The 26,222-nt window shown below is 51.1% G+C and overlaps 3 protein-coding genes across 11 annotated transcripts; 2 read left to right on the top strand and 1 right to left on the bottom strand.

The window, feature by feature from the left end:
* Nucleotides 1-40: 40 nt before the first annotated feature.
* On the top strand, nucleotides 41-9,095 carry ATG9A (autophagy related 9A). Of its 8 annotated transcripts, XM_016196836.2 has the most exons (16): nucleotides 41-181; nucleotides 1,142-1,199; nucleotides 1,605-1,736; nucleotides 1,858-1,901; nucleotides 2,425-2,489; nucleotides 3,265-3,426; nucleotides 3,620-3,761; nucleotides 3,999-4,747; nucleotides 4,829-4,982; nucleotides 5,086-5,265; nucleotides 5,623-5,871; nucleotides 6,074-6,252; nucleotides 6,341-6,464; nucleotides 7,210-7,432; nucleotides 7,618-7,763; nucleotides 8,011-9,095. In XM_016196836.2, the coding sequence occupies exons 3-16, from the start codon at nucleotides 1,634-1,636 to the stop codon at nucleotides 8,014-8,016; spliced, it is 2,526 nt and encodes an 841-aa protein (XP_016052322.1). In that variant the 5' UTR covers nucleotides 41-181; nucleotides 1,142-1,199; nucleotides 1,605-1,633; the 3' UTR covers nucleotides 8,017-9,095. The 8 variants fall into 8 exon arrangements, with proteins under 8 accessions (XP_016052322.1, XP_016052316.2, XP_016052321.2 ...); XM_016196830.2 differs by lacking the exon at nucleotides 8,011-9,095 and having other exon boundaries at nucleotides 7,618-7,970; XM_016196835.2 differs by lacking the exon at nucleotides 8,011-9,095 and having other exon boundaries at nucleotides 6,347-6,464; nucleotides 7,618-7,970.
* A 449-nt stretch (nucleotides 9,096-9,544) lies between these two features.
* Nucleotides 9,545-16,897, top strand: ABCB6 (ATP binding cassette subfamily B member 6 (LAN blood group)). 2 transcript variants are annotated; one of them, XM_016196829.2, is made up of 19 exons: nucleotides 9,545-10,299; nucleotides 10,622-10,759; nucleotides 11,009-11,195; nucleotides 11,394-11,495; nucleotides 11,675-11,858; nucleotides 12,687-12,808; nucleotides 13,302-13,411; nucleotides 13,610-13,675; nucleotides 13,848-13,973; nucleotides 14,127-14,203; nucleotides 14,290-14,353; nucleotides 14,468-14,553; nucleotides 14,756-14,813; nucleotides 14,999-15,103; nucleotides 15,540-15,714; nucleotides 15,844-15,956; nucleotides 16,201-16,295; nucleotides 16,370-16,438; nucleotides 16,622-16,897. In XM_016196829.2, the coding sequence occupies exons 1-19, from the start codon at nucleotides 9,751-9,753 to the stop codon at nucleotides 16,716-16,718; spliced, it is 2,523 nt and encodes an 840-aa protein (XP_016052315.2). In that variant the 5' UTR covers nucleotides 9,545-9,750; the 3' UTR covers nucleotides 16,719-16,897. The 2 variants fall into 2 exon arrangements, with proteins under 2 accessions (XP_016052315.2, XP_087675708.1); XM_087819582.1 differs by lacking the exons at nucleotides 15,844-15,956; nucleotides 16,201-16,295; nucleotides 16,370-16,438; nucleotides 16,622-16,897 and having other exon boundaries at nucleotides 15,475-15,557.
* Nucleotides 16,898-17,019: 122 nt separating this feature from the next.
* ZFAND2B (zinc finger AN1-type containing 2B) lies at nucleotides 17,020-19,727 on the bottom strand. The gene is made up of 9 exons (XM_016196828.2): nucleotides 19,632-19,727; nucleotides 19,266-19,360; nucleotides 18,964-19,095; nucleotides 18,681-18,832; nucleotides 18,331-18,426; nucleotides 18,194-18,254; nucleotides 18,041-18,108; nucleotides 17,646-17,718; nucleotides 17,020-17,432 (listed from the first exon to the last, which is right to left on the bottom strand). The coding sequence occupies exons 1-9, from the start codon at nucleotides 19,684-19,686 to the stop codon at nucleotides 17,388-17,390; spliced, it is 777 nt and encodes a 258-aa protein (XP_016052314.2). The 5' UTR covers nucleotides 19,687-19,727; the 3' UTR covers nucleotides 17,020-17,387.
* Nucleotides 19,728-26,222: the final 6,495 nt, after the last annotated feature.

The following is a 26,222-nucleotide window of genomic DNA, read 5'->3' on the forward strand; positions in this document are numbered from 1 at the left end:
GCCGCTGGTGACAGTGAGTGGCAGACTCCGGGCCTAGCTCTCTGGGTCGGGCCGAGTCCAACGGAGCCTTGGGAGCCCCTGAAATCACCGGGGTCACGGTTCCTGAGGTGAAACGCGAGACGGGTTACTGGTATCTCAGGGCCTGGACCAGACCTGGCCGAAGGTGCCCGCGGAGACCTAAGTGAGCTCGCGGCGGGTAACGGGGAACGGAGGAAGGGGCGCCGCGGGCGGGGCGGAGGCGCGCAGCCGGAATGTTTTGATAGCAAGGGGCGCGCGGGCGGCGGGGCCGCGCGCGAGCGGCAGGGCCGCGCGCAAGGTTGTCCGCTGTAGGGAGCCGAGCCCTTGGCCGGGAGACGGGCCACCCTGGGGCCCGCTGGGCTCAGGTCGCTGCTGCTGGGTGTGGGGAGGCAACCCAGCCCACCTGGGGTATCCGCCGTCGGACTGGCTCCTTCCTCCAACATCCGCGGGAACCCTTGAGCCTAGGCCCGGCCGGCTGGGGTTCCATGGGCCCTGGGTCCACATTGCCCAGGTGAGTGGTGAGTTCCCTGAGGGTTTGGTCAGTTCCTTTGGACCCAGGGCTCTCACTAACCCAGGGAATCCCACCGGAGCCAGGCTGGGCTGTGCTACAGGGCCCCAGGGTCTACACTGACTGGGTGAGTGCCACCTAGACCATACCTGGCTCCGTGGACCTATGGAACACACAGTTCGCCCGGGATCTGGATCTACACTGACCCAGTCAGGACCTCCTATCCAGGAGCCATGCCTGCCTGCAGCGCCTTCAGTGCTACAAAAGCAGGGGAAGGGGGTTGGCCAAAAAGGTCTTCGTGGGTTTTGGGCTTTGTGGACCTGTTGGCCTAATTTCTAAGGCTGAAGTGGAGCAATGGAGAGACAGTCCAGAGGGCATTACTGATCTCAGGCCTGTAGTGACTCAGTCTTCACAGCTTCAATAAGCCACCTCTTGAGTTGAATGAGTGGTCCTCTATAGCACTACCAGAGGAAATGCATAACCCTAGGCTGCAAGGGTGCCGCCCTGTTCCATGCTTGGCCCCCTCTTAGTGGGGGTTGGGTGGGTGCCTGGGAAGATTCGTTTTTTTTCTGTCGCCACTCCCCACTCTCTGGGGCCTGACACCTTCTTCTCCAGCAGCTGCAGAGCCAGGACGTCAAGGGCTGTAGGGCAGAAGACTTTGTCCATGGAGCTGGTAAGTCCATGTGCTTATTTCAAACCTCTGTTTACAAAGTGCTTCCAAACTGCTAGTCCCTTGGGAGACCAGGTTTCTCCAGGAGGGCAGGGAGAGGACCCCTTCTCTCCACTAATAGAAGATAAAACAGCTCCCCCAAAGGGGCATTGTCTAGCTTCAGGCCAGTAAGGCCTCAGCAGACACTTAGTAATGGCTCTGGAAATGACTGACCTCATTGGTCAGTTAAGGTCTTCCAAGCCCTGAGCTTGCTGTTCTTCTTTCATTACTACTCCTTCTCTGTCTTTGAGTCAAGAAGACTGGTAGTGGAAACCAAGGATTCTTTCTCACTCCTGGTCTAGTAGGCAGGACAGCAGACAAGCAGCACGGGGAACTGACTCTGGGTCTCTTCTTTCTCTTTACTGGTAGGTGGATAAGGTGGACAGGGGGCGGTGGTGATGGCGCAGTTTGACACTGAATACCAGCGCCTAGAGGCCTCCTACAGCGATTCACCCCCAGGAGAGGAGGACCTGTTGGTGCACGTCCCTGAGGGGAGCAAGTGTGAGTTCTTGACCATGACAGCCAGAGCTGGGGCATGGGGGAGAGTTGGTGGAAGAACGCTATGGGAGCAAGGGGCTTACCTTCCTTCAGGGCTCTGACATCTCTGCTCCTGTGCCCACAGCACCTTGGCACCACATCGAAAACCTTGACCTCTTCTTCTCTCGAATATCCTTTGTGTGTCTATTGGAGCTGTGGGACCTTTAGCCCCTCTCTAAGCCAGACCCCTGATGGGAAGTTGGGGTGGGTTTGACTCCAATCCCTATAAAGGGGATGGAACTCTTGAGGTTAAAAAAGGTTGGAGAAATAATGTTGTAAGTAATGATACCCCACATTTACTAAGAGCTATGTGCCTTTTACTTTATGGTGTTAATTTATAAAGAACCTCTCTAAGAGTGACACTCCTTTTTGATGGGATGCTAATAACCATAATAATTAATGTCTTTTAACTCATTCTGTGTCAGCTCTGTGTTAAATACTTTACCTGCATTATCTTAGACCTAATAATCTGATGAGACAGGTGCTGTTATTCCCAATATACCACTGGAGACAAAAGCTTAAAGAGGTTAAGTACTTGGCCAAAATTACACAACTAGAAAGTCATAGAGCCAGGACTTAAACTCAGCTATAACACCAAAGTCTGTGCTCTTAATTGCCGTGTCTACCAGCCACTTTTTCTTAAGAATTACACGTTTATAATCTACACCAGAAGAATGGCTTCACTTGTATGCTCATTGGGGAGATCTTCGAGCTTATGTAAGTATAAAAAGGGATGATTTGGTGAAGGACTACAACTCAGTTTTTGCTCTCCTTGAGCTCACCTCTGGCCCTGCCTGCCAATGCATCTCAGTCCTAGGCTCAAAATTCTGTAAATATTTGTATTTCAGGGACTGGATATGGCACCAAAATTTATAGCCTTCACCTTTTTTATCTCCCATGTAAGGAAAGCTTCCCAAGTTCTCTCTCTTCCATGAAGAGAACTCAGACTTGATCATTTCATCAGAGCTCCATTGGAATGGGCATGGTTCAGTCAGAGAAGCCAGTTGCTTGAGGAATGTGTCTCTCTTCTGCCTCGATTGCACCTTAGGTCTGCTGCTGGGCAGAGTGCCTTCTAAGACGAAGGAGCCATAGGGCCTTGCCAAAAAGGAAGGGATTAGGAAGCCCTCTCTCAGTAAGAAAAGAGTTCAAGTCCCCAAAAGGTTTCTAACTACCATCTCAAAAGGAAATCAGGGACCAGGAACCAGTGACAATAATCATAAGACTTTCAAAAGAGTCCAGTAAGCAGTGGCAGAGATTACGATGAGGCAAAAGCAGGCTGATTTCATAGGGCCTAAGGCTAAGAGCAAAAAAATAGGAGCTGGTTTATGGGGCTGAGCAGTAGAGAGAGCCCACTGGGAATTCTCCAGTCCCTCCATTTCCCAGAGGTTGCTCTCTAATCTTGTTCTGTGCTTCCAGACTCCTCTCTTTCCTATGTTATTTCACTGGTGCCTCTCTGACTCTTGGGCTGCGCCCACTCTTCCTGACTCCCCAGGCAGTTCCTCTTTGTGGTTGCTTTCACCACCTTTCTGGTCAGCTGTGTGGACTATGACATCTTATTTGCCAACAAGATGGTGAACCACAGTCTTCACCCTACCGAGCCCGTCAAGGTGACTCTGCCAGATGCCTTTTTGCCTGCCCAAGTCTGTAATGCCAGGTAAGGGCTGCAGGTCAGAGGGCATCAGAGCCTGTAGTCCTGCTTGCAGGTGGGGAATGGAGTGGAATGTGAGGCAGTAACACATTCCCTAGAACACAGACTCAGGCTTAGCCTTGCTGAATCCTCCAGGAGAGCAGCATGTCTGCCAAGACTCCTTAAGGGTACCCTTTCTTCCCTTATTTGACTCTACCAGAATTCAGGAAAATGGCTCCCTCATCACAATCCTGGTTATTGCTGCTGTCTTCTGGGTTCACCGGCTTATCAAGTTCATCTATAACATTTGCTGCTACTGGGAGATCCACTCTTTCTACCTGCATGCTCTGCGCATCCCCATGGTGAGACTGGGAAGTTGGGCAGTTAGCACCACAGCCCAAGATGTCTTCTGTAGCTTGGGATGGGTGGGGTGCATTCCTGGGCATTAGGCATCCTCAGCTGTCATTCGCAGGTCAGGGAGCAGCTGCTTAAGGGCTCCACTCAGCTAACCACAGGACCCCTGAGCCTCACAGCTAATGCAGGGCAAGGGTCAAGGCAACCATTCCACCTTCCATACCTGTCTCTTCCCCATCCCACAGTCTGCCCTTCCATACTGCACGTGGCAGGAAGTGCAGGCCCGTATTGTGCAGACCCAGAAAGAGCACCAGATCTGCATCCACAAGCGTGAGCTGACAGAGCTGGACATCTACCACCGTATCCTCCGCTTCCAGAACTACATGGTGGCGCTGGTGAACAAATCCCTCCTGCCCCTGCGCTTCCGCCTGCCTGGCCTTGGGGAGGCTGTCTTCTTCACCCGTGGCCTCAAGTACAACTTTGAGCTGATCCTCTTCTGGGGACCTGGCTCTCTGTTTCTCAATGAGTGGAGCCTCAAGGCTGAGTACAAACGTGGGGGGCAGCGGCTAGAACTGGCCCAGCGCCTCAGCAATCGCATCCTGTGGATTGGCATCGCCAACTTCCTGCTGTGCCCCCTCATCCTCATCTGGCAGATCCTCTATGCCTTCTTCAGCTATGCTGAGGTGCTGAAGCGGGAGCCTGGGGCCCTAGGAGCACGTTGCTGGTCACTCTATGGCCGCTGCTACCTCCGCCACTTCAACGAGCTGGAGCATGAGCTGCAGTCCCGCCTGAACCGTGGCTACAAGCCCGCCTCCAAGTACATGAATTGCTTCTTGTCACCTCTGCTGACACTGCTGGCCAAGAATGGTGCCTTCTTTGCTGGCTCCATCCTGGCCGTGCTAATTGCCCTCACCATCTACGATGAAGATGTATTAGCTGTGGAACACGTCCTCACCACCGTCACACTCCTGGGGGTCACTGTGACCGTGTGCAGGTGGGCAGGGTAGGAGGTGGGAGCAAGCTGACTAGCATTCCCTGGCAAGGGTGACATCTCACTATAACCCTGATCCCATAGGTCCTTTATCCCGGACCAGCACATGGTGTTCTGCCCTGAGCAGCTGCTCCGCGTGATCCTCGCTCACATCCACTATATGCCTGACCACTGGCAGGGTAATGCCCACCGCTCGCAGACCCGGGACGAGTTTGCCCAGCTCTTCCAGTACAAGGCAGTGAGTGGAGTTGGAGTTAGGGCCTGCTAGAAACTGGCTGATAGCTCGATGGTGAGGGCTAGGATCCTTCCTGCTCTCATGACCTTGGGCCCTTCCCTTTTAGGTGTTCATCTTGGAGGAGCTACTGAGCCCCATTGTCACACCCCTCATCCTCATCTTCTGCCTGCGTCCACGGGCCCTGGAGATTATAGACTTCTTTCGCAATTTCACTGTGGAGGTTGTTGGTGTTGGAGATACCTGCTCCTTTGCCCAGATGGATGTTCGCCAGCATGGGCATCCCCAGGTACTGGGAGAGGAGGGGGCAGGTGACCAGAGGTGGTGCTGGCAAAATGCAAAAAGGTACCCCTTCTGAGCCAACACATCACAAAAAGGCAGCCCTGTACCAGGACACACACTGCTTGATAAACTGGAGCCTGGGCTGGATTTTAGCCTTAAATTTGCACCCTTGGCCAAGAAGTTCCCTTGAGAAAACCACAAGCCAAGCAATTAGCCCAGCATGTGGCCACTCCTGGGGTGGGCACCAGGGCCCCTGGACAAGATACAGCAGTGCATTGCTGTCTCTGTCCTCCAGGGGCAAAGCTTCCCCACTAGCAGGAAAGGTACGAAAAGGACTATTCTCACTGTGGCTTCTATTGTGCAGTGGCTATCCGCTGGTCAGACCGAAGCCTCAGTGTACCAGCAAGCAGAGGATGGGAAAACAGAGTTGTCACTCATGCACTTTGCCATCACCAACCCTGGCTGGCAGCCACCACGTGAGAGCACGGCCTTCCTGGGTTTCCTCAAAGAGCAGGTTCAACGGGACGGAGCAGCCGCTGGTCTTGCCCAAGGGGGTCTACTCCCTGAAAATGCCCTCTTTACGTCCATCCAGTCCTTACAATCTGAGTCTGAGGTATGTTCCTGGGGACTGGGAGGTGATGGGGAGAGTGGACTCCAAGAGCTGGAGTTGAGAACTATGCATGGGGTGGAAGGACCTACCCTATGGTTTTCCTTCTCTATGTTCAGTCTGTGGCATTGGGCGCTGATGTGCAGAATACTGAGGGCCCCAGAGGCTTCCCTCCTACCCTGAGAATTCTCACTCCTTTCTTTCATAGCCACTGAGCCTTATTGCAAATGTGGTAGCTGGCTCATCCTGCCGGGGCCCCTCACTGCCCAGAGATCTGCAGAGTTCCAGACACAGGGCTGAAGTTGCCTCTGCCCTGCGCTCCTTCTCCCCTCTGCAACCTGGTCAGGCTCCCACGGGCCGAGCTCCCAGTACCATGACAGGCTCTGGGTGAGTAGAAGTGGGCTAAGATGGGAGGGCATAGCATTTTGTGTGGGTCTCAGAAATGTTGATGACTGCTGTCTGTTTGTGCTGGGAGGGACAGGATGGATGCCAGGACAGCCAGCTCTGGGAGCAGTGTGTGGGAAGGACAGATGCAGAGCCTGGTGCTGTCAGAATATGCATCCACTGAGATGAGCCTGCATGCCCTCTATATGCACCAGGTGAGTAGGCAGCAAGGGGCAAGGCCATAGAACCAAGGTAGCAGTTGAAAAATAGAAAATAGAGAGTTTTAGACATGGAGAAGCAAGACATAGGTTCAAATCCCTGCTCTGCCATTTACCTGCTCTACAGTTTCCATTCCAACATATACCCTCTTACTATCCATTTAGCCAAGCTTATTCTCATAAAGGGCCTTTACACACTATGGTTTCCCCTGCTAAGAATCCCTTTCCCTGAGATATTCAGATGGCTCCTTCCTTCTCCTTATTCAGGTCTCTGCTCTTACCTTTTCCATGAGACCATCTCTGGCCACACTGAGTAAAAGCCTCCCTTGCCCACCTTTCTGAATCTCCCTGCTCTGTTTTCCTCCATAGCATTTAGCACCATCTGACATACTGTATTTTTTCCTTGTTTCTTTGTTTATTGTCTTTTCTCTGCCCTCCCTCAATCCCGAGTATATAAGCCCCACATGGGCTGGGATGTTTGTCTGTTTTTCCCAGCACCTAAAAGAGTGCCTGGCACTTAGATCCACAGTTTGTTCTTGAATCAAATGACTAGGTACAGTGAGTGCTATTATAACTTTTGCACAGCTCATTCCAGGTGTCTGCTAAGAATTTAACCTGTAAAACTCTGGGTCAGTGATTCTAGATGAGGTGCTATAAATGGGAACTGGCTGATACCATGGTGAGGAGCAGCTGTTTCAGACATATTCTTTTGTTCACAACTAATGAGCCCCCCACTTCTCAGCTCCACAAGCAGCAGGCCCAGGCTGAACCTGAGCGGCATGTGTGGCACCGTCAGGAGAGTGATGACAGTGGGGAGAGTGCCCCTGAAGAGGGGGGAGAGGGCGCCCGGCACCCGCAACCTATTCCCCGCTCTGCCAGCTATCCCTGTGCTGCACCCCGGCCTGGAGCACCTGAGACCACTGCCCTGCAAGGGGGCTTCCAGAGACGCTACGGGGGCATCACAGGTATCCAGTGGCATATAGGAGGACACAGCCTTCAGGAAAGGGTAGTTCTTTTGTGCCTCTTGGTGAAGAAAGAGGTCAGAGGGACCAGGCCAAGGAGAATAACCCCTCCCTGCCCCCACCCAGGGCTGCCCCAGAATCCTTCTCGTTTGTATTCATTCTAAGAGTATGTTTATTTGTGTCTCTAGATCCTGGCACAGTGCCCCGGGCTCCCTCTCACTTCTCTCGGCTGCCCCTTGGAGGGTGGGCTGAAGATGGACAGTCAGCATCAAGGCACCCAGAGCCCGTGCCCGAGGAGGGCTCAGAGGATGAGCTTCCCCCTCAGGTGCACAAGGTAAGGGCTCCAGGACCTGATAACTGTGAGAAGTAGCAACTTCCAGGCTGAGGTCAAAGCTTCTCATGCAAAGGAAAGTGGGCCTCTCAAGCAAAGATACTGCACCCTCCCCTCCGACATATACTCCCCTTTCTTCCTTCACCTGCTCTGAAATCCAGGGCTTGATTTTTTCCTTTATCTTCAGACATCTGTTGGGTTAGCAGATAGCTGAAGACTATCTCTACTGCCAACCCTTTTCTCTCCACAGGTATAGACAAGGTTGAGGAGGGTCCCTATGCCCCAGGATGGAGGCATCTGTTGCCCTGCCATCCCATCCGCTTGCCATGGAGGGCTTCTCTGAGTGCTGCCTGGCTCAACGCGTGTGGTGTTTGTGTATCCGTGCCTGGCCAAGGGAGGTGCCAATACTGTGCTCGCCAGAGCCCCAGGAGAGAAATTGGGGGCCTAGGAACCAGGGCACACAGGACTCTAGCCTCATCCCCAAGAACCCACTTGGCTCAGAGTGTGGTGCTAGAAACTGGTCCCCAGCCCAGCCCCAGTACTGCCACCTTTGCACCTGCCCCTACAACTCTCCAGAGGACTGCCCACCACAGAAGCTGCCAACCAGGGAGAACCTGTGCCAACCGTGGAGTGGGGAGCTTGGGCCTGGACCCTCAGCCTCTGTGGTCTCCCTCTCCTCACCCTGAACAGATGAGCAGCTCAGGCTGTGGCCCTTACCTCACCCCTGGTTCTCTCCCAGTGCTGCAGCCTGCTCACCCCTCCCCTTCCTGCACATCATTGGCATGTGAGCTACTTGCTGTGGTTCTGTTCGCTTGCTCCCCTTCTGTTCAGCTTTTGATTTGTATTGGCGTAGAGGTCCTAGCTCCCAGCTCCTCTCACTCTTTTGACACTAAAAAGGATGGTTTCTAAATTACAGGAGCAGGATGGAAATTTTTTGCTGCCCTGTCCAATTTTTTGGATGGGCCCTTGGGAAACTCAGGCCTTGCTGGCCCCCATTACGCTTATTGTACCCCCATTCCCCACCACCACTACCACACCTGCACAAGGGACAGGGTTGGAGTGTGCCCTGGCCTGTCTACCTCCCAGCAAGAGAGCTCTGGCCTGCCTCCCGCTGTCCCCTAGAGGGGGACAAAGGGGCGGCGGGATGGCTTCGCCCTAGGCTTTGGGCTGCCACATTGCATGCTGGGACCCAGCTCTCACCCTCTGCCCCACCCCTCACTCAGCTCCGGTCCGCTGAGGGTGAGAAGTGAATTGCTCTGCCTGAACTCACAGCCGAACGTGGTGGGGACTGTGTACAGCTTGATTACCCTTAATAAAGAAGGGACTTTGACCAGGTCGCAGTCGTGTCGCGTGTGGCTAGGGTTCTGGGAACAAGCGGAGTGGGGTGCGTGTGACCCCTACCGGTGGCTGGGGACCGGGACAGGCCCTGTGGGAAAGTGGGCCTATGCAGTGGGTTGGACAACTGAGCTAGCTGTCTTGGCGGAAGGGCCATTCCCCGTCCAAGACTCCCTGGAGGTCAAGGTCTTCCGGAGGCGCGGTCAGATTTCCCGCTCTGGGCAAGTGACCAAGCTGACTCCGTGTTTCTATTTTTCCTTCCCAGTGAGCACCACTAACCCCCGCCCCTTCGGTGACATTTGGCCAATGGGGACCCTGGGTAGGGACTGGGCGGTTACGGTGGGTGGAGCTGCTGCTCACAGGAGCTGCTGGGGTCGGACTGTGAACATACTAGCGGGCCGGGCTTAGCGGGAGGGTCGCGGCAGGGAGCCGGCAGCGGACTGGAGGAGACGCCTACGTGACTTGCGTGAGTGCGTGGCGGCTGCGCGTGCGCGAAGCGAGTGGGCGGTGTGGCTGGGTCCACGTGCGTCCGTGACTGTGACCCCCGCAGCTTCATGACCCGGGATTCCCGGGCATCGGTGCCCCTCCCGGAGCTGCCGGTCCTGCTCTCCCGTCCCGCAGTCCCCGCAGCCTCAGCCTGCGGCCACGCACTGCCATGGTGACTGTGGGCAACTACTGCGAGGCCGAAGGGCCGGCGGGGCCGGCCTGGGTGAACGGTGGCCTGAGCCCCTGCTTCTTCTTCACCCTCATGCCCTCGATGTTGATGGCCCTGGGGGCTCTGGCCTTGGTGCTGGCCCTTCCCTGCAAGCGTGGGGAGCGGCCTGCTGTCCCTGATGCGCTCTCTTGGGGGCCTGGCCCTCGTGTCACTCCCTACGTGCTGCAGCTGCTTCTGGCCACACTTCAGGTGGCCTTGCCCCTGGCTGGCCTGGTTGGTCGAGTGGGCACTGCCCTGGCGGCCCCCCTGCCAGGTTACCTACTGCTGGCTTCCATACTGGGGACTCTGGCCAGTGCCTGTGGCTTGGGGCTCCTCCTCATGGAACGGAGCCAGGCACGGCAGAAGCTAGCAATGGGCGCCTGGATCAAATTCAGTCACAGCCCGGGTCTCCTGCTCCTCTGGACTGTGGCGTTTGCAGTGGAGAACCTGGCCCTGGTATCTTGGAACAGCCCACAATGGTGGTGGGCAAGGGCGGACTTGGGCCAGCAGGTGAGGCACCTCACGGGGAAAGGGGAAGCGTGGGTGGCAGAGGTTGGTAAGAAAGATGTCAAGTCTGGTTATACTGGCTTTGGGATGACTCTAATAAAGGGAAGAAGGGAGGGGCTGGTGCTGGCTGGGAGCTGATAGCCAGCTGGTGGGGCGTGTCTGTGCTGAGTCATTGTGGCTTTTTTTCCCCAGTCCATTATTTTAGATGCTGGGCCTCTAAGGAGGACCAGGGTGCAAGCCCTACACCAGCCCCCAGCCCTATTACAAGTAGTAACCATGGGATTTGGCCCTGTTTGATACTCTCCCCACATGTGTTTCATTCTAGGTTCAGTTTAGCCTGTGGGTGCTGCGGTATGTGGTCTCTGGAGGGCTTTTTGTCCTGGGGCTCTGGGCCCCTGGACTTCGTCCCCAGTCCTACTCATTTCGGGTCAATGAAGAAGATCCAGATGTAGAGAGGAGCCAGGTACACCTCAATTTCTGAACCTTAGGGTCCATCTTAATTTCATTTGCTGTCATCATTTTTCCCCATCATAATAAACTCTTTCTTTCCCAAATTTCATGTGCCTTGTTAGCCTTTGTGACCCCATCAGGGATTACTTGTGGGTCCAAGATGCCTGGGAGCTGTAATCCCATACATTTTCTCTAGGAAGTATCTGGTTAGTGCACTTCTTTATGATTTTTGAGCTTCCCTCTTCTTTGTTCACCACCCTAGGTTCATTCAACAGAAGGGCCACCTCGGTCTACCTGGCGAGACCTTGGCAGGAAGCTCCGCCTACTAAGTAGCTACCTGTGGCCTCGGGGGAGTCCAGCTCTGCAGCTTGTTGTGCTCATCTGCCTGGGGCTCATGGTGTTGGACCGGGGACTGAATGTGTTAGTCCCCATCTTCTATAGGGACATAGGTGAGGGGGAGAAAGAGTGCTGCTAGCACAGCGCTCTGGTCCTTCATTGGCCTAGTGGTTGGGGGTCCCTAACCTAGGGCAGTGCAACAGAGTTGAAAGCTGGGTGCTCAGAAAGAAGCTATGGCTGGTGCCTGGGGCATTCTCTCCTGAAGAGTGCCCTATGGGCCTTAAGTGGGCTTTGACTCATTTTCTCCATAGTGAACTTGCTGACCGAGAAGGCACCTTGGCACTCCCTGGCCTGGACTGTTACCACCTACGTCTTCCTCAGGTTCCTCCAGGGGGGTGGCACTGGTAGTACAGGTATGAGGGACTCTCACCCTGGTTGGTACTGGCCTTTCCCCCTCCTCCCTATTAATAGTCCCCTCCCACAGGCATTCCTCCCCTGGGCTCTTTGGGGCTTTCTGACCTTTCACATCTGGGTGCAGGGCTGATGTTATTGTCTCCTTAGCCTTACTGAAGCCTCCCCTGGCTCCCCCCAGGCTTTGTGAGCAACCTTCGCACCTTCCTGTGGATCAAGGTGCAGCAGTTCACATCGAGGCAGGTAGAGCTGCGCCTCTTCTCCCACCTTCACGCACTCTCACTGCGCTGGCACCTGGGGCGTCGCACAGGGGAAGTGCTGCGGGTTGTGGACCGTGGCACATCCAGTGTCACTGGGCTGCTCAGGTACGAAGCCCTAGAAAGGGAGTGTGGGAGGGTGGGGCTGGAAAAGCAGGGATGGAAGGGCTGTCAGATCAGACCCAGCTTGAGGAGCTGTCCCTCCACCTTCTTTCTTTCTTTTTTTTCCTTAAATATGTTTTAATTGACTTTTTAAGAGAGAGGAAGGGAGAGGGATAGAGAGATAGAAACATCAGTGAGAAACATCATCCATCGGCTGCCCCCAGCATTCCCCCTACTGAGGATCCAGCCTGAAACCTGGGCATGTGCCCTGACCGGGAATCAAATCAGCAACCTCTTGGTTCAGTGCTCAGCCACTGAACCACAATGGCTGGGCCCTCTTTCTTTTTCTAATAAGATTACTTATTACTTACATATGCTCTCATAATAACTTAAAGTAGATTGAGAGCAAGTCTCTTGAATTCTTTTCACTTCTCCAGAAGTTCCCATTGCATTTAGTATGTTGAGTTCTGCTTCTTTGCATTTTTACACGTATATGTGCAGACTCCCAGAACTAAAGTGGTATCGTGCAAGTTTTTCCTAAAACAAATGTTATCATGATATAGGTGTCATCCTCAGAGTTGCATTGTTAACAAAACATTATGGAGATGTTTCTCATTCAAACATGAAGATCTCCCCCCTTGGTTATGACTGACTCAGAGGATCCTATAGTTTGGACGTGTCGTGTTTCATTTAGCCATGCACCTCTTGAAGGGCATTTAGCTTGATTCCAGTCTGTTGCTGTTGAAAACAAAACACCACACTGAAACTCCTAGATGTAGAGTTGCTGGCTCCGAGCCCCTAAACCTTTCTTTGTCACTTGATTTCCCCTCCCAGCTACCTGGTATTTAACGTTATCCCCACGCTGGTTGACATCATCATTGGCATCATCTACTTCAGCATGTTCTTCAATGCCTGGTTTGGCCTCATTGTGTTCCTGTGCATGAGTCTTTACCTCAGTGAGTGCTACTTGGTAAAACCAGCTCCCTGAACTCTCCAAGGGCTCCCTTGAGCATAAGTCCTGACCCCACTTGGGTGACCCAGTTTGGAAGGCTGTAGATGAGTACGCTTGAATAGTCTCTTGCTGCTGCCCAACATGGTGGGTGGGCATGCTCCTCTGCCAAGGGAACCTTAGCTCAACCTGGGTGGAGGACCAGGACATCCTGGTCACATTAGGTGCCCGTTGTGGATACAGGTCAAGGACAAACTTCACTATGTAACAGATGCAGCTTGCTTTGATTTGTTCATCAAAAGTAATGAGGCTTTGTACAGGCTGCAAAGATATCCTGGACACAGCCCCTTCCCCCAGGGAGCCTAGGGTGCTCTCCCTTCAGAATCTGGGTCCCTGGACTGTAGTGTAGGGTTAGCGTGTAGTAGGCAGCAGACATACATATGTGGCTGTTGGGAGTGATGTCTTGATCTCTTCTCCTTTCCCTCCTCCTTTCTCTCTAGCCCTGACCATCGTGATCACTGAGTGGAGAACAAAGTTTCGACGTGATATGAACACACAGGAGAATGCTACCCGGGCACAGGCCGTGGACTCTTTGATAAACTTTGAGACGGTAACAGAGGCCTCAGTGGCAGTGGTGTGAGGCATGGAAATGTGGAGGAGTGTGCTTGAGACTACCGGGGCTGCAGAGGAGCTGGGAGTGCGAGATGTACTGTTTAAAATTGGGAAGGAGGGATTGGGGACCTGGAGGCAGCGGTCCAGGTGCTGAATGCTGCAGCCATGTCAAACAACAGTGCTTTGGATTCATCAGGTGAAGTACTACAATGCGGAAGGTTATGAAGTGGATCGCTATCGAGAGGCCATCATTAAATATCAGGTGAGGACACTAGCTTGAGGCCTACTGACAGCAATGGCCTGGACTTGTGGAATTGCCAGGGCTGAGAAGAGTAAAATTTGGGCTGTGAGACTGAAGGTGCCTGGACCTAGGTTTGGATTTGGTGATGGTCAGCACATATATGACATTCCTGTCTCCCGTGTTACTTCCCCAGGGTTTGGAGTGGAAGTCAAGCGCTTCACTGGTTTTACTGAATCAGACTCAGAATCTAGTGATTGGATTTGGGCTCCTCGCTGGCTCACTGCTTTGCGCATACTTTGTCAGTGAGCAGAAGCTACAGGTGAGGGAATTGTGCTGGGGACAGGGAAGAGGGGCCTGGGGCCTATGTCTGGGCCACCAGGCTCCTGGGTGGGAAGTGGAAAGATGACAGAAGCAGGCAAGGTGACAACCCGAAGGCCTCTTGTGACATGGTCCTCTTCCTGGATCACCACAGATTGGGGACTTTGTACTCTTTGGCACTTACATCATCCAGCTATACATGCCCCTCAACTGGTTTGGCACCTACTACAGGTAACCTGATCCCTGGCCTTCACCTGTCTACTGCATTGTTATTTCCCCAGCTCTTCACAGAGCTCCAACCATTACTCTTCTTGCAGGATGATCCAGACTAACTTCATTGACATGGAGAATATGTTTGACCTGCTGAAAGAGGAGACAGAAGTGAGTGGAGAGAGAGGAGTGGGGTTTTTAGGGAGTGGGAGCCAGCATGGTGTTTCTTGCATCTGGAGAATACCAGACCTGTAACACTGCGACACATTGGTGGCATTCTCCCAGGTGAAGGACCTTCCTGGAGCAGGGCCCCTTCATTTTCAGAGGGGCCAGATTGAGTTTGAGAATGTGCACTTCAGCTACAGTGATGGGTGAGCCCCTCCCCTTTGCCCCCTTTCTCACTGTCCACTTACACACTGCCTTCCTGCCCCTCATCCCTGCTTCTCAGCCACCCTTGCTTCTTGGGAAGAGAGCCCAAGCAGGGTAGGGTCAGGGCCTAGGAACAGCTCTAGTGATGGAAGGGGGCACTGGGAGTTTAGCAGACCTGCTGACCATTCCCACTCTTCCTTGCAGGCGGGAGACCCTGCAGGATGTGTCCTTCACTGTGATGCCTGGACAGACCCTGGCCCTGGTAAGAGGAGACCTAGCCACTTGGCCCAGCCCTTATTCCAGTACCCATGGTAGCTTGTTACCCAGGCTGGGAGTTAGAGAGCCCTGTGAATGTGGCAGCCTCCATGGACATTAGTGGCCTCTTGGAGAAAAAGCCTTAAAGCCAATGGACCTAAGAATGGTTTCCCTCTGTTTCCAATGCAATAGGTGGGCCCATCTGGAGCAGGGAAAAGCACAATTTTGCGTCTGCTCTTTCGCTTCTATGACATCAGCTCTGGCTGCATCCGAATAGATGGTCAGGACATTTCACAGGTGAGGTTGTTTTGGGAGGAAACTGTCATCTAAGGGTCTGTGTGTAAAAGAATGGTAAGTCCTCAGCATCAAGGGAGAGAAGGAGATGTCATTTCTGCAAAAAGCTGGGGCAAGAGACCTTAGCCTTTTCAGCACCATCTGATCCACACGATACACGAGAAAAAGAGTCATGAGAATCACTGGTATGGTTACTGTACAGGGTACAAAGATCTGTAGCAGTCTAGAGAAGCAGGGAGAGAAAGTGAATTTTCTCTTTATTGATAGGGAAACAGACTCAGAGAGGTTGAGTGATTTGCCCACACAGCTAGGGTTTGGGATGGTAGTGGCGGGAATTTTACCCAGGGCCTTTCGTCTCATGTGCTTTCCACCAGCCCATCCTTCCTCCCAGGCCTGGGGGGGATCTCACAGGCCAAGGCATGTGGTCTCTTGGCCCCAGGTGACCCAGGCCTCCCTCCGGTCTCACATTGGAGTCGTGCCCCAGGACACTGTCCTCTTCAATGACACCATTGCCAACAACATTCGCTATGGCCGCATCACAGCTGGGAATGACGAGGTGGAGGCTGCCGCCAAGGCTGCAGGCATCCATGACTCCATTATGTCTTTCCCTGACGGTGAGCCTCCCTGGCCCAGTTTAACCCTGTTACTCCCTCTGACCTCTGTTCCATCACTTCCTTGCGGTTTCTGGTCACAGAAACCAAGTTTATCATGTGTGACTTGAGGGAGGTGGGCAATATCCACAGGGTATGAGACGCAGGTGGGCGAGCGGGGACTGAAGCTGAGCGGCGGGGAGAAGCAGCGTGCCGCCATTGCCCGCACCATTCTCAAAGCCCCCGACATCATTCTGCTGGATGAGGTGAGGGCCCTGGGCAGCCTTCACCCCTCCCTTCTGCCCTGCCTGTGTGCACGCCATTCCTGCTGGGCACCGTTTTCCATCTGGGGGAGAGATCACGAATCCATGTTTCACAAAACACCTTACAGTTCTCAAGCGCAAACAAGGTTCTTTTTGATACCTGAGGCCTGAGCCAGCAACTTGCCTATCCTTCTTCCCCCGGGGGATTTGGGTGGCAAGGGCAGTTTTACCCAGACCTTCTCTGTAGGCAACGTCGGCACTGGATACATCTAATGAGAGGGCCATCCAGGCTTCTCTGGCCAAAGTCTGTGCCAACCGCACCACCATCGTAGTAGCACACAGGTATAGGACCGGGACAGCAGGCAGCGGGGCCCATTTTTGGTGGTGTGGTGGGTAACTGGTCTCTGACTTCTCAGGCTCTCAACTGTGGTCAACGCTGACCAGATCCTCGTCATCAAGGAGGGCTGCATTGTGGAGAGAGGACGGTAAGGGACACACCAGGATGAACAGGGCTGACCCCTGAATTGTGGGCCCAGGATACAGTTGTGAAGTCCCAGGGGCCTCTGGAGGAGCTGTCTCTCACCAAACCCATCATCTTTGTGGGGTGGCAGAAAGGACTCTTATGGTAAAACTGATCTTTGTGATTTACACTTTCCTCCTTGCCCCAGGCACGACTCTCTGTTGTCCCGAGGCGGGGTATATGCTGATATGTGGCGGCTACAGCAGCAGGTTCAGGATGAAATCTCTGAAGACACCAAGCCCTAGTCTAAGGCATGGTCACCAAAGTTGTGGCCACTTCTTCCCAAGGGTAACTCAGAGGGAATAAGATGTATCCTTCTTCCCTGGCATATTTCACCCTGATCTTGGGGTGCTGTGCTAGCTATAGTGAGGGAAAAGGACCTTTCAGTAAAGCACTTTTTGAGGAAATAAAAGTGTGGACTGTGGTAGGATCACTGTGACTTTGTGGTGTGGCATATTGCAGCAGACCTCTACCCTTAGATCAGGTAAGCATTCTTGACAGGACTCTACTGGTTTTGGATGGAAAAGAAAAAGAAACACACCACTTGGATGTGGTATTAACTACCAATATCCTTTATTCTTCCCAGGGCCCTCCCTGTCTCTACACGCGGAGGCAGCCCCAGTGTAAGGGAGATGACATGATGCAGGGAGTTGAGTGGGGCCTGGCCAGCATCCTCCAAGGGCCCAACAAGGAAGCAGTTCATAGCTGCTTTCTCCCACGCAGCTGGAGAGGCCAGCAGGGCCTTCTATAGGCTCAGTTCCGCAAGCTGCTTCTCTTGATGCTCCCTGGAAACAGCCTCTGTGTCACTCCTCGTCTTCACTCCAGGCTGCTCCTGGCCTCCTCTCCCTGTGGACCCTAGAGATGTGAGGGCCACAGTCCTCCTCAGCTGAGCCTCCCTCCCCAAGCCCAAGGCCCTAGCACAGGCTGCAGTTGGACGGCTTCAGGCTGCGGCTTTGGGCCTGGAGCAAGGAGAGGGGAAGGAAGGGAAGACAGGGTGTGATGTCAAGGAAATGAGGGGACAGTCCTCACTTCCAAGCTCAGTGTGGGCTGGAGTCATACTGAAAACAAAAAGATAACCACCACTCCAAAACTTTCAGCCAATTGGAAGAAACCCCCACAAAACTCCTTACTCCCTCCCAGTGCAGGACCCCATCTCTACCCCATCCTCATACCTGCTGCCGTCGGTACTCTGCCTCACTGGCTGACAGTGCTTGTGCTAAAGCTAAGTCTTCTTCCTCCTGAGAACTGGGAGAGAGAAGCAGCTTAAGTTGGATGACAATAATATCTAAAATGTAAGCATCTGATCTGATAGGCATCACTGTGCTGTACACTTTCAATATTATCTCAATATCTATACAAGGTAGATATTAGTATGGTCCCATTTTATAGAGAAATTAAGACCATATAATGGATTAAAGAACTTGTCAAAGATCATATAGTTAGTAAGCTTAATTTGGGCCCCAAGTTCTTAACTATTATCTTGCAATAGGCTGGAGTGGTCCCACCTACCTCCTTCCAAACAGAGCTCTTGCCCACATTCTACCCTCTTTCACCAGAGAATAGGTACCTTGGGACCTGTGGTTTGGTCTCTGCCAGGGACAATTCTAGGGCTCTCTGAAGAGCCTCATCCTCACTCTGCAAAAAGAGAAACAAGACCAGTTGCCTTGGACTTTACTCTGTGTGGGTTTGCTTCTGTCCTTCTAACCTCTGCCCAACTCACCAAGCCATTCTGCAAAGCAATCACTGGAGGAGCAGTCCATGACAGAGACTGGGCTGTGGCTCTAAGGCAGACATTCAAGAGGCAGAGGTCAGAGATGTGAAGGGGGGAAAGGGGAGAGAAGAAATAGGCAGGCCTACCTGCTGGGAGAGGTAGATAAAGGAAAGGTCCGACTTGGGCTGGGGATGGTGCTTGTAGAAGAAGCCAGACCTTGTGCTCTGGAGATGGCAGCAAGTCTGTAGGGAAGAGACACTCTTGGCATGTCTCCAAGAGCAGTCAGCTTGCATGCTCCTCCCAGGCCTTTCCCAGGAAGTCAGGAGGGGAGTTTCTCCAAACAGTCTGGAAAAATATGCACTTGAAAAGGAAGTTAAGACTCCCCTGGTTAAAGAGGACAGGGTTCAGGCTTCCCAGCTTGTAGTTATAAAGGCTGAGTGAGTTCCAGAAGGATGGGATGGTCCCAAAGGCAAGTAGAAGACTTGAGTGCAATTACCCTGCTAGGCTGGTTGGGTGCCCCTCCCCAGAGCAATCATGGTCCAGTGGGTGACGATGCTTGATGCAGAAGTTTTGGCCACAGCGTTCACAGGTCAGTTTCATCATTTCCCGCTGCCGGCAGCCAGAGCGTTCACACTTATTGGTGAAGATCTGAGGTGGAGTTGGGAAGGTTTGTCTCTGCTGAGATTCTGACCCCTTTTCCAACCCAATAAGAGCAGCTATTCAGGTTTCTAGGCATCCATAGGCCCAGCTGGGTCATGACTAACCCCTTCAAAGCTTACCTTACGTTTTTGCTGTGCTGGATCCGAGCGACAGTCTCGGTCAATGTGCTCCCCCACAGCGCGGTCAGGGGGCTCCCCTCTGGCCACAGGCACAGGCACATTGCAGAGTGGGCATACAGGTACTTGGATATCCTATGGTTAAGGAACAGGGCTCAGTCTGTGACCCAGCCCCACTTCAACCAAATCTCTGGTCCTGAAAGAAACTCAGACAATAACGAAGAGGAGACAGGAGGCCGAGGAATTTCGGGGATTCTCGATGCATCCTCCACCTACCCTCTATCATCCTCAGACCGCCCCCTCACCTTTTGGTAAGCAGATCCACAGTGATGCTGAGCATAGGCCACATGGTCTGCACAGAAGATGCCCGAGCAGGCGTCGCACTTGAGCGGCAGAAAATCTGCAGGGAGTATGTCACATTGCAGGTCCAGTGGGACCCTGATGTTCCGGTCAGTCAAGCCTTCCACTCAGAGGAAGGAAAACACCACCTAGTTTACAACAAACCACCCGGGGCCTAGTCCAACATCCTTAGCCACGCCCCCTTTGGCGCCGCCCCAACTCCGAGCCCCGCCCCTCCGGGTATTTCCAGCCCCGGGAGCCCACCCTCCGCTTCCCCAGCAGCTCGCAGCCCCTCTTCACCCGGCCCCACCCCCTCGCGCTCCGCCCCTCACCCAAGCGCTGACAGCTCGGCTCCGAACAGTGAGCCCCGAGGTCCGGAAACTCCATGGCCCGGCCGGGCAGGGCCTACTGGGAAGAGAAGAAGCGATGCTGAGCATTTCCAGGGCTCCCGCTCCGGGTCGGGACCGCGACCCCGCGCTCGGGGAGCTCCCTCCCCTGCCCATCCTCTTCCCCGCCCAGCCGGGCTTACCCGAGCCTCTGCGCCTCCCCGCCGGAGGACCCCACTTGTCCCCAGCAGCGCAGGGGCGCGCTGACGTCATCGCGCAGGGCGGGCCGCTCTCGCGCAGCCGCAGGGCGGCGGGGGAGCGTCCCGCGGAGCCGAGCCCCGCCCATCGCCGCTCGGGTAGGCTGGGGACGGGGTTGGTCGTGCGCCCCGCTCAGCTCCGCGGAGGGTGGGAGGACCCTCGAGGGCGCGAGCCGGCGACGTGTTGGGAGGGAGGGCTAGGGTGGCTTGGGGTCTTGCACAAGCCGGGCCGTCGCCCGGTTCTCGCTCCATTTCATTCACGGCCACGGCTGCACTTCGCGTCCGCGAGCCGTGGCCCGTGTTTCCCTGAGGTACAGATTTCTCTCCAGAGCTGCAGACCTTCCTTCAGGCTTAGCCTTGAGGCCCCTTCTGTGACTCCCCTGCCCACCCCAGTCTGAGCGAAGCCCCGGCTGTGATCTCCCTGGCTCCATCCTAGCGCCCACGTCGTCTTATTGTGATCAGCCGTTCACACACATAAATAGACTGGGAAGTCAGGAAGCACGGCTCCCTTTTCCGGGTTAGGTCCCTAGCACCCAGCGCAGTGCCTAGAACTGTGTGGCTTAAGTGTGAATGTGACTGTGAATGACCTCCAGAGCTGGTTTTAAATGCAGATTCCTGGGCCCTGGAGCTTCTGATTGAGTATGAAGCACCCAAGCCCTTTGAAAAACGCGAGCCTTGAATATTCTGAGTGCTTATTACATATTTCCGGAAGGAAGCGTGAGAGTCCCTGGACTGATGTCCTGCTTTTCCCCAGGGAGCTTCCAGCTTCAGCACATTTTGCTGCACACAAGCCTCTCTGGCCTCTCATGCCTGGGGATGGCCGCACTCTATCTTCCCTTAAGTTTGACCATGGGAACAAATAAACAAGCTTAGAATTGAGCAGTTTCTCCAAAGTGGAGGGATAACCCAGGCCACAATTGGAAATGAGGAGACTGACACTCTTCCCATTCTTCGCTCTCTCTCCCCCTCCAACTTTTGGCTCTGTTTCCCTCTGTGTTTGCTTCTTCCATTCTCACAGTTCTAAGGCCAGTGGAAATTAAAAACATTTTTCCTGGTTCCTCAAGCAGAAGGCCTGGTCTCAGCTCTGACCGTGCCCTATTGCCTTGACTTGGATCACCTGCCAAGCCCTGACCTGTGGCCCTATGGCCAGGTATGTGGGCCATGCCTGAGTCTCATGTTTGGAGGAAGGGAGGTAGCTCCACCTAAAATGAAACTCACCCAGCTGGCTTAGACAATCCTTCCAAACAATCCAAGAGAATCCATTGAACTAATTTCTTTCTTCATTCAATAATATATTGAGTGTCCGCCCACGTGCCTGTCACTGGATGATACATTCAGAGAAAAAAGACATACAGCAGTACATTTCAGGTATCCCATTCTGGGCTTGACAAGTGTTATTCAAGCCAAAACCTGAGGGGTGAGTAGATTTTGGCTATGCAAAGCCCAAGAGAGAAAGGAATGGGGTGGAAGGAGATGGTATTCCAGGCAGAGAAAACAGCAGGGACAAACACCTGAAGATAAAAGATAATAAGATCCTTTAAATGAGCTTTTAAAAAGCTTGGGGCACCTCAATCTTATGGTATATGAGGCAGGTTAGAAGGGGAAATGAAGCTGGAGAGCTAGCAGAGGCCATATCACCTCAGGTAGTGGACACCATGCTAGTACTGAGAATTTTAACATAAATATAATGAGAAACTATAAAAAAACATTAAGCAGGGAGTGACATGATCAGATTTGTATTTGGGGAAAGTCACTCTGGCTTCAGAGTGGAGAGGAGATTGTAGGAAGTATGAGATTGGCAGAAGGGAGACCAGGTAGGAGGCTGTTGCTGTAATTCAGGCAAGAAATGATGATGGCCTGAATCAGAATGGGGACAATGCTTAGAATTAATGAGAGCTCAGTAGAGAGGTTATATATGGGATAGATTTTTAAAAATAAGTAACTTTCAAGTGTGTCACTGTAAGAATAAAATGGAAAAAATAAATTCTATTTCCAGAGTAATCACAAAGTACACATGGTCCCCGATTTATGATAATTCGACAATTTTTCAGCTTTACAATAAAGCAAAAGCCATACACAATCAACAGAAACTGGATAGTCTAAGCTAGGCATTTTTGACTTAATGATATTTTCAACTTACGGTGGCTTTATAACCCCATTGTAAGTTGAGGGGCATCTGTATTCAGAACAATTTTTTAAGAGAAAAATCCCAACTTTGTCTGCAAGAAACACTTTGACCTACTTCTATGCAAAAATTCAACCAAGCATTCAGTTAGTATATGGAACACCTTTGACCAGTCCTTCAGGGAAATTTTGGCAGCTGCTTCCTTTAATCTATCCTCGTGTCCTGAGGTAGTCTCTGAGTGGCTATATTTCTGTCCCTGCCAAAGATGATTGGTCTGGGAGTGGTCATCTGACATATTGGGCATCAAAGTTTGTGTTTCCCTAAAAGCATAATCTGAGACAAAGATTTGGATGCAAGGAATTCACAGAGGTAATCCTAGCCAGAGGAGGGAGGAAGGAAAACCAACAGAGTGTTATTGAGCTGGTTACCACTGTGGTAATAGGAACTCAGTTCCACTGGGAATCCTAGGTGCAATCATATGGAAGGTACCTCAGAATTGTCCCTCTAAGGGTCAGGAGGCTGGACTGACTTCTGTCTTCTATAAATTGGGAGTTACTGTTTGGGGTGGTAACTCCCCCATGCCCACCTCGCATAGCCAACCTGCACCTATGTGCAAGCTAACTGAGCTGCAGAAGCTTTGAGGAAAGCCCCAGGACAGAAATGCTGAGGCTAGGCTTTGATATGAGAAGCCATCAGAGCTCAGAGGAATTAGCTGAAGAGTAGAAATAGGCCAAGAAGAGGTGGCACAGAGCATCAAAAACACTTGCTATATTTAGCCAATCAGATTATTTCCTGGGAGTTTGAAATCGAGGCCAAGAGATGAGTGGTTATAATACCATTGGGTCTGTAACATATAAGCTATGGGATGGCCATCTACCCTACTGCCATACTGTCATATTGACTGAGGGACAGGAAGAGATTGTTATCTGCAATAGTCTGATTGATGGGACACAGTGAGTACCATAAAAACAGATTGATGTTGTAGTTCACACACATGGATTTAAGTTATATCGTTACCTGACTCTTGCCTCCTCCCCAAATCTACAATCCCCAACAACACAGTGGTTAACTGGCATTACTTCATTGGTTTCACTTTGTCTCTTTTAAGATAGTTATAAGTCATCCCATTAGATTGAGGATACTGTATTTCTCAAAACTTTGTCAGACTCTCTGGTCACAACCTGAAGTCAAGCTAATGACATGCAGGAGGCTTGATCCAGGTGTGCACCTAAGGGCCACCTGCCTCGAGGATTCAGCTTTTGGCCTAGGCCCTTTAGAAAGACAATTTTTGAAGAGCTTGTCATTTGTGAATTACAAGACTCTGTATCTGTTAAATCCAGCATTAGTTCTGTTAGATTTAAAATTATGAAATTGCTAATATTTGACTTTTTAACTTAAAAGAGCAATTTTGTATGGTTTAATCTAATCTAAGCAGCACATGCTACAGTCAAGAATTATTTTCCTGACCTATCTAATCCTCAGCCTGCTGGGTTTTGGAACTCAGACATGACAGCAGTCAATGTCTGAAAGTATGGTTTAAAGTCCACATACCTTAAATCAGATGTGCCAAATTTCTATGCACCTTAGTCCTTACAACTTCCACCATTTCCTACTAACCATGTATAAAAAGAAGGTATTAGGTAGGATATAGATTAAGCTGTCATAACAGGGACTCAAAATGACAGTGGCATAAACAAGAAAACAGTTTAATTTTTTGCTTCCGTAATAATCCAGGGCTGGTTTGACAGCACCTGTCAGGGCCCTCCTGTTTTGTTGCCTTTGTCCTTGTGGTCCTAAATGAGTCTTTGTCCCAGGTAGCAGAATAGAGGGGAAGAAAATGTTATACCCCTGCTATTTAAGGGCATGACCCTTAATTTGCGTACATCGCTTTTCACCACATCTTAACAACCACCACTTAGTCACATGATCATAACGAGTTCTAGGGAAGCTGGGAAATTAGTTCTTAGCTGAGTGACCATGTGCCCAGGTAAAATTTTAATTGTCATGTCAGTGAAGGAAAACAGATATTTGGGAGACAATATCACAAAGGGAAATAAAGAATGGTTTTTATAATATTTGGACCATCCTGAGCTTGGTAGGAGGGTCAGTTGGTCACACAGCAGCCATAATTGCATAAGGCATGTCCCTTAGCTTATGGAGTTTGAGGAGGAGAACAGGATTGAGCACCACTCGGTCAGTCTCATGTTGTAGCTCACTCTGGGTTGTCTCCTCAACAGCCATTCCCCAGCTCCCTCCTTTACGACAAAACCCTGATTTTAATCACTTTTCCAAATAATTGTGTTTTGCACGGAGTCCTTTGCAGCGGCCAGATGAGTCTTAAATGGTCTTCCGTGTTTTTCAAACTTCAAACATTACATTAGAAATTACATTTTATAATTCAGGGCACACACACACACAGGCACAAAGCTGATATTTGACCTTATTATATTTGCTATACTCTGATATTCTATTTCATTTTTTAAAAATGCTGATTGTTATACACTACACTATTTTCACCCCACCATCCCACTATTAATAGGTTGCAACCTTTAGTTTGAAAAAAAACCACAACTGCTCAAAACCAATTAAACTGCCCTCATCCCCCTTGGTTAAAGCATGTAAAACAATTTGTATCTAAAAGAAAAATTTATCCTAAACTTTAAAAAGGACAAATGATGGTGATTCTTTTTTAGATACAATGCTAGAGTTTTTCTAATATGCCTAGTGACCTTCATCTGATATTCTCGGGAATGTAATTGTCGTCACAGTATATTTGACTAACAGTTCACTGCTGATACAAGCACAGAGTTTACAGTTCTGTACCATTAACCTGTAGAAATTGATAAAGCATTGTTCTTGTACAGCCTTGAAGAAACATTAACCCCAAAGGCATTATTTTTAGCCCTGTAGAATGTTCGTCCGGTTTGTATCTAACCTAGTAATTCTTTTCATCTATTGCAAGAACACTCAAAGAACCTTTTTTTTTGGTATTCTTTACCAGTTTCCTTATTAGATTTAAATAGGACCTTTATATGTTCATACTGTTTATTTTGATGAGAAGTTATTTCTGCCCTGGACGTTATCTGTGACATCCAGCACTCAGGCAGTCATTTGGTGCCACACGTGGAGCCAAGCAGAGAGGACAAACCAACGTGCTAAAGATGGCAGAGAAGAAAGCAGGAAAAGACCCAGGGTCACTGCTCAATAACTAGCCCTGGACACCACATCTGGTCTCACGCCATATAAGAGAGTAAATGTCCTCGCTGGCAATGTTTTCTGCATTTTTTAGCCCAAAGCTTCCTTTGTCATATACCTGTTATGGCAACTTATCTTAATAAAAATGAGCATTTGACCCACCCAGCTGGAACTTTTTGCTGGTGTGTTTTCCACATGTGGTGGTGGCTGTCATGGAAGCAATGAAGTGATCGCTGAGCATCCCAGTCAACTTTATTTATTTTATTTATTTTTTTAATATATCTTTATTGATTTCAGAGAGAGGAAGGGAGAGGGAGAGAGAGAGATAGAAACATCAATGATGAGAGAGTCATTGATCTGCTGCAGCCCCAACTGGGGCATGTGCCCTGACCGGGAATCGAACCCCAATCGCTTGGATCCTAGGCCGATGCTCAACCGCTGAGCCATGCCTGGCTGGGCTCCCCAGTCAACTTTAAAGACCCTTCCCTCACAGCTCTGGAAAGACTCCTCGTATAATATTATATTCTGTGCACTGTTTTGTTTACTTGTTTTTAATTTTAAATTCCTGGGCTTTATAAATGCTTTTGTTTTGTTTTAATATATAACTGTTTGATTTTAAATAATTCTTTTCATGTTAAACTATAATCATTTGGTTTCAAGAATTTTATTTATTTATTTATTTATTTATTTATTTATTTATTTATTTTCTCTCTACATTCACCAGTGGCTTTAGAATTGTAGGCTTCCCATTTGGGGAACCTTGCTTGAAGCAAACTACCAAAGATAAACACTATCTCTCTCCCCACACTCCCACATCACAAATGCTCAGATAACTAAAGTCTTAGAGAATCCTAAAAAGAAGGTCTTTGGAGCTCTTTCTTGAGCATGAGCCAGAATGTTTTAACTGCTATAACCGACTTAACTCAGAGACCCCAGAGACCACAAGAGAAAGTAAAGCCCTCACAGTCTCTGTTTTCTCAGGCAGACTTTTCCTGACTTATAGGTTAGAGTCTAGATTAA

Source organism: Miniopterus natalensis, chromosome 8 (genome assembly GCF_054644295.1).
Source record: "Miniopterus natalensis isolate mMinNat1 chromosome 8, mMinNat1.hap1, whole genome shotgun sequence".
NCBI classification, from domain to species: Eukaryota; Metazoa; Chordata; class Mammalia; order Chiroptera; family Miniopteridae; genus Miniopterus; species Miniopterus natalensis.

What these genes read in the sequence shown, in the direction of transcription:
- ZFAND2B (XM_016196828.2), bottom strand. Translation starts at nt 19,686, where the DNA reads ATGGAGTTTCCGGACCTCGGGGCTCACTGTTCGGAGCCGAGCTGTCAG. An exon ending in GCCGAGCTGTCAGCGCTTGG is followed by an intron (nt 19,361 to 19,631) that starts GTGAGGGGCGGA and finishes TACTCCCTGCAG; the next exon opens with ATTTTCTGCCGCTCAAGTGC. An exon ending in TTGCTTTGCAGAATGGCTTG is followed by an intron (nt 18,109 to 18,193) that starts GTGAGTTGGGCA and finishes CTCTTTTTGCAG; the next exon opens with AGTGAGGATGAGGCTCTTCA.
- ATG9A (XM_016196830.2), top strand. Translation starts at nt 1,634, where the DNA reads ATGGCGCAGTTTGACACTGAATACCAGCGCCTAGAGGCCTCCTACAGC. An exon ending in GTCACTGTGACCGTGTGCAG is followed by an intron (nt 4,748 to 4,828) that starts GTGGGCAGGGTA and finishes CTGATCCCATAG; the next exon opens with GTCCTTTATCCCGGACCAGC. An exon ending in ACGCTACGGGGGCATCACAG is followed by an intron (nt 7,433 to 7,617) that starts GTATCCAGTGGC and finishes TTGTGTCTCTAG; the next exon opens with ATCCTGGCACAGTGCCCCGG.
- ABCB6 (XM_016196829.2), top strand. Translation starts at nt 9,751, where the DNA reads ATGGTGACTGTGGGCAACTACTGCGAGGCCGAAGGGCCGGCGGGGCCG. An exon ending in AGTGTCACTGGGCTGCTCAG is followed by an intron (nt 11,859 to 12,686) that starts GTACGAAGCCCT and finishes TTCCCCTCCCAG; the next exon opens with CTACCTGGTATTTAACGTTA. An exon ending in TCAGTGAGCAGAAGCTACAG is followed by an intron (nt 13,974 to 14,126) that starts GTGAGGGAATTG and finishes GGATCACCACAG; the next exon opens with ATTGGGGACTTTGTACTCTT.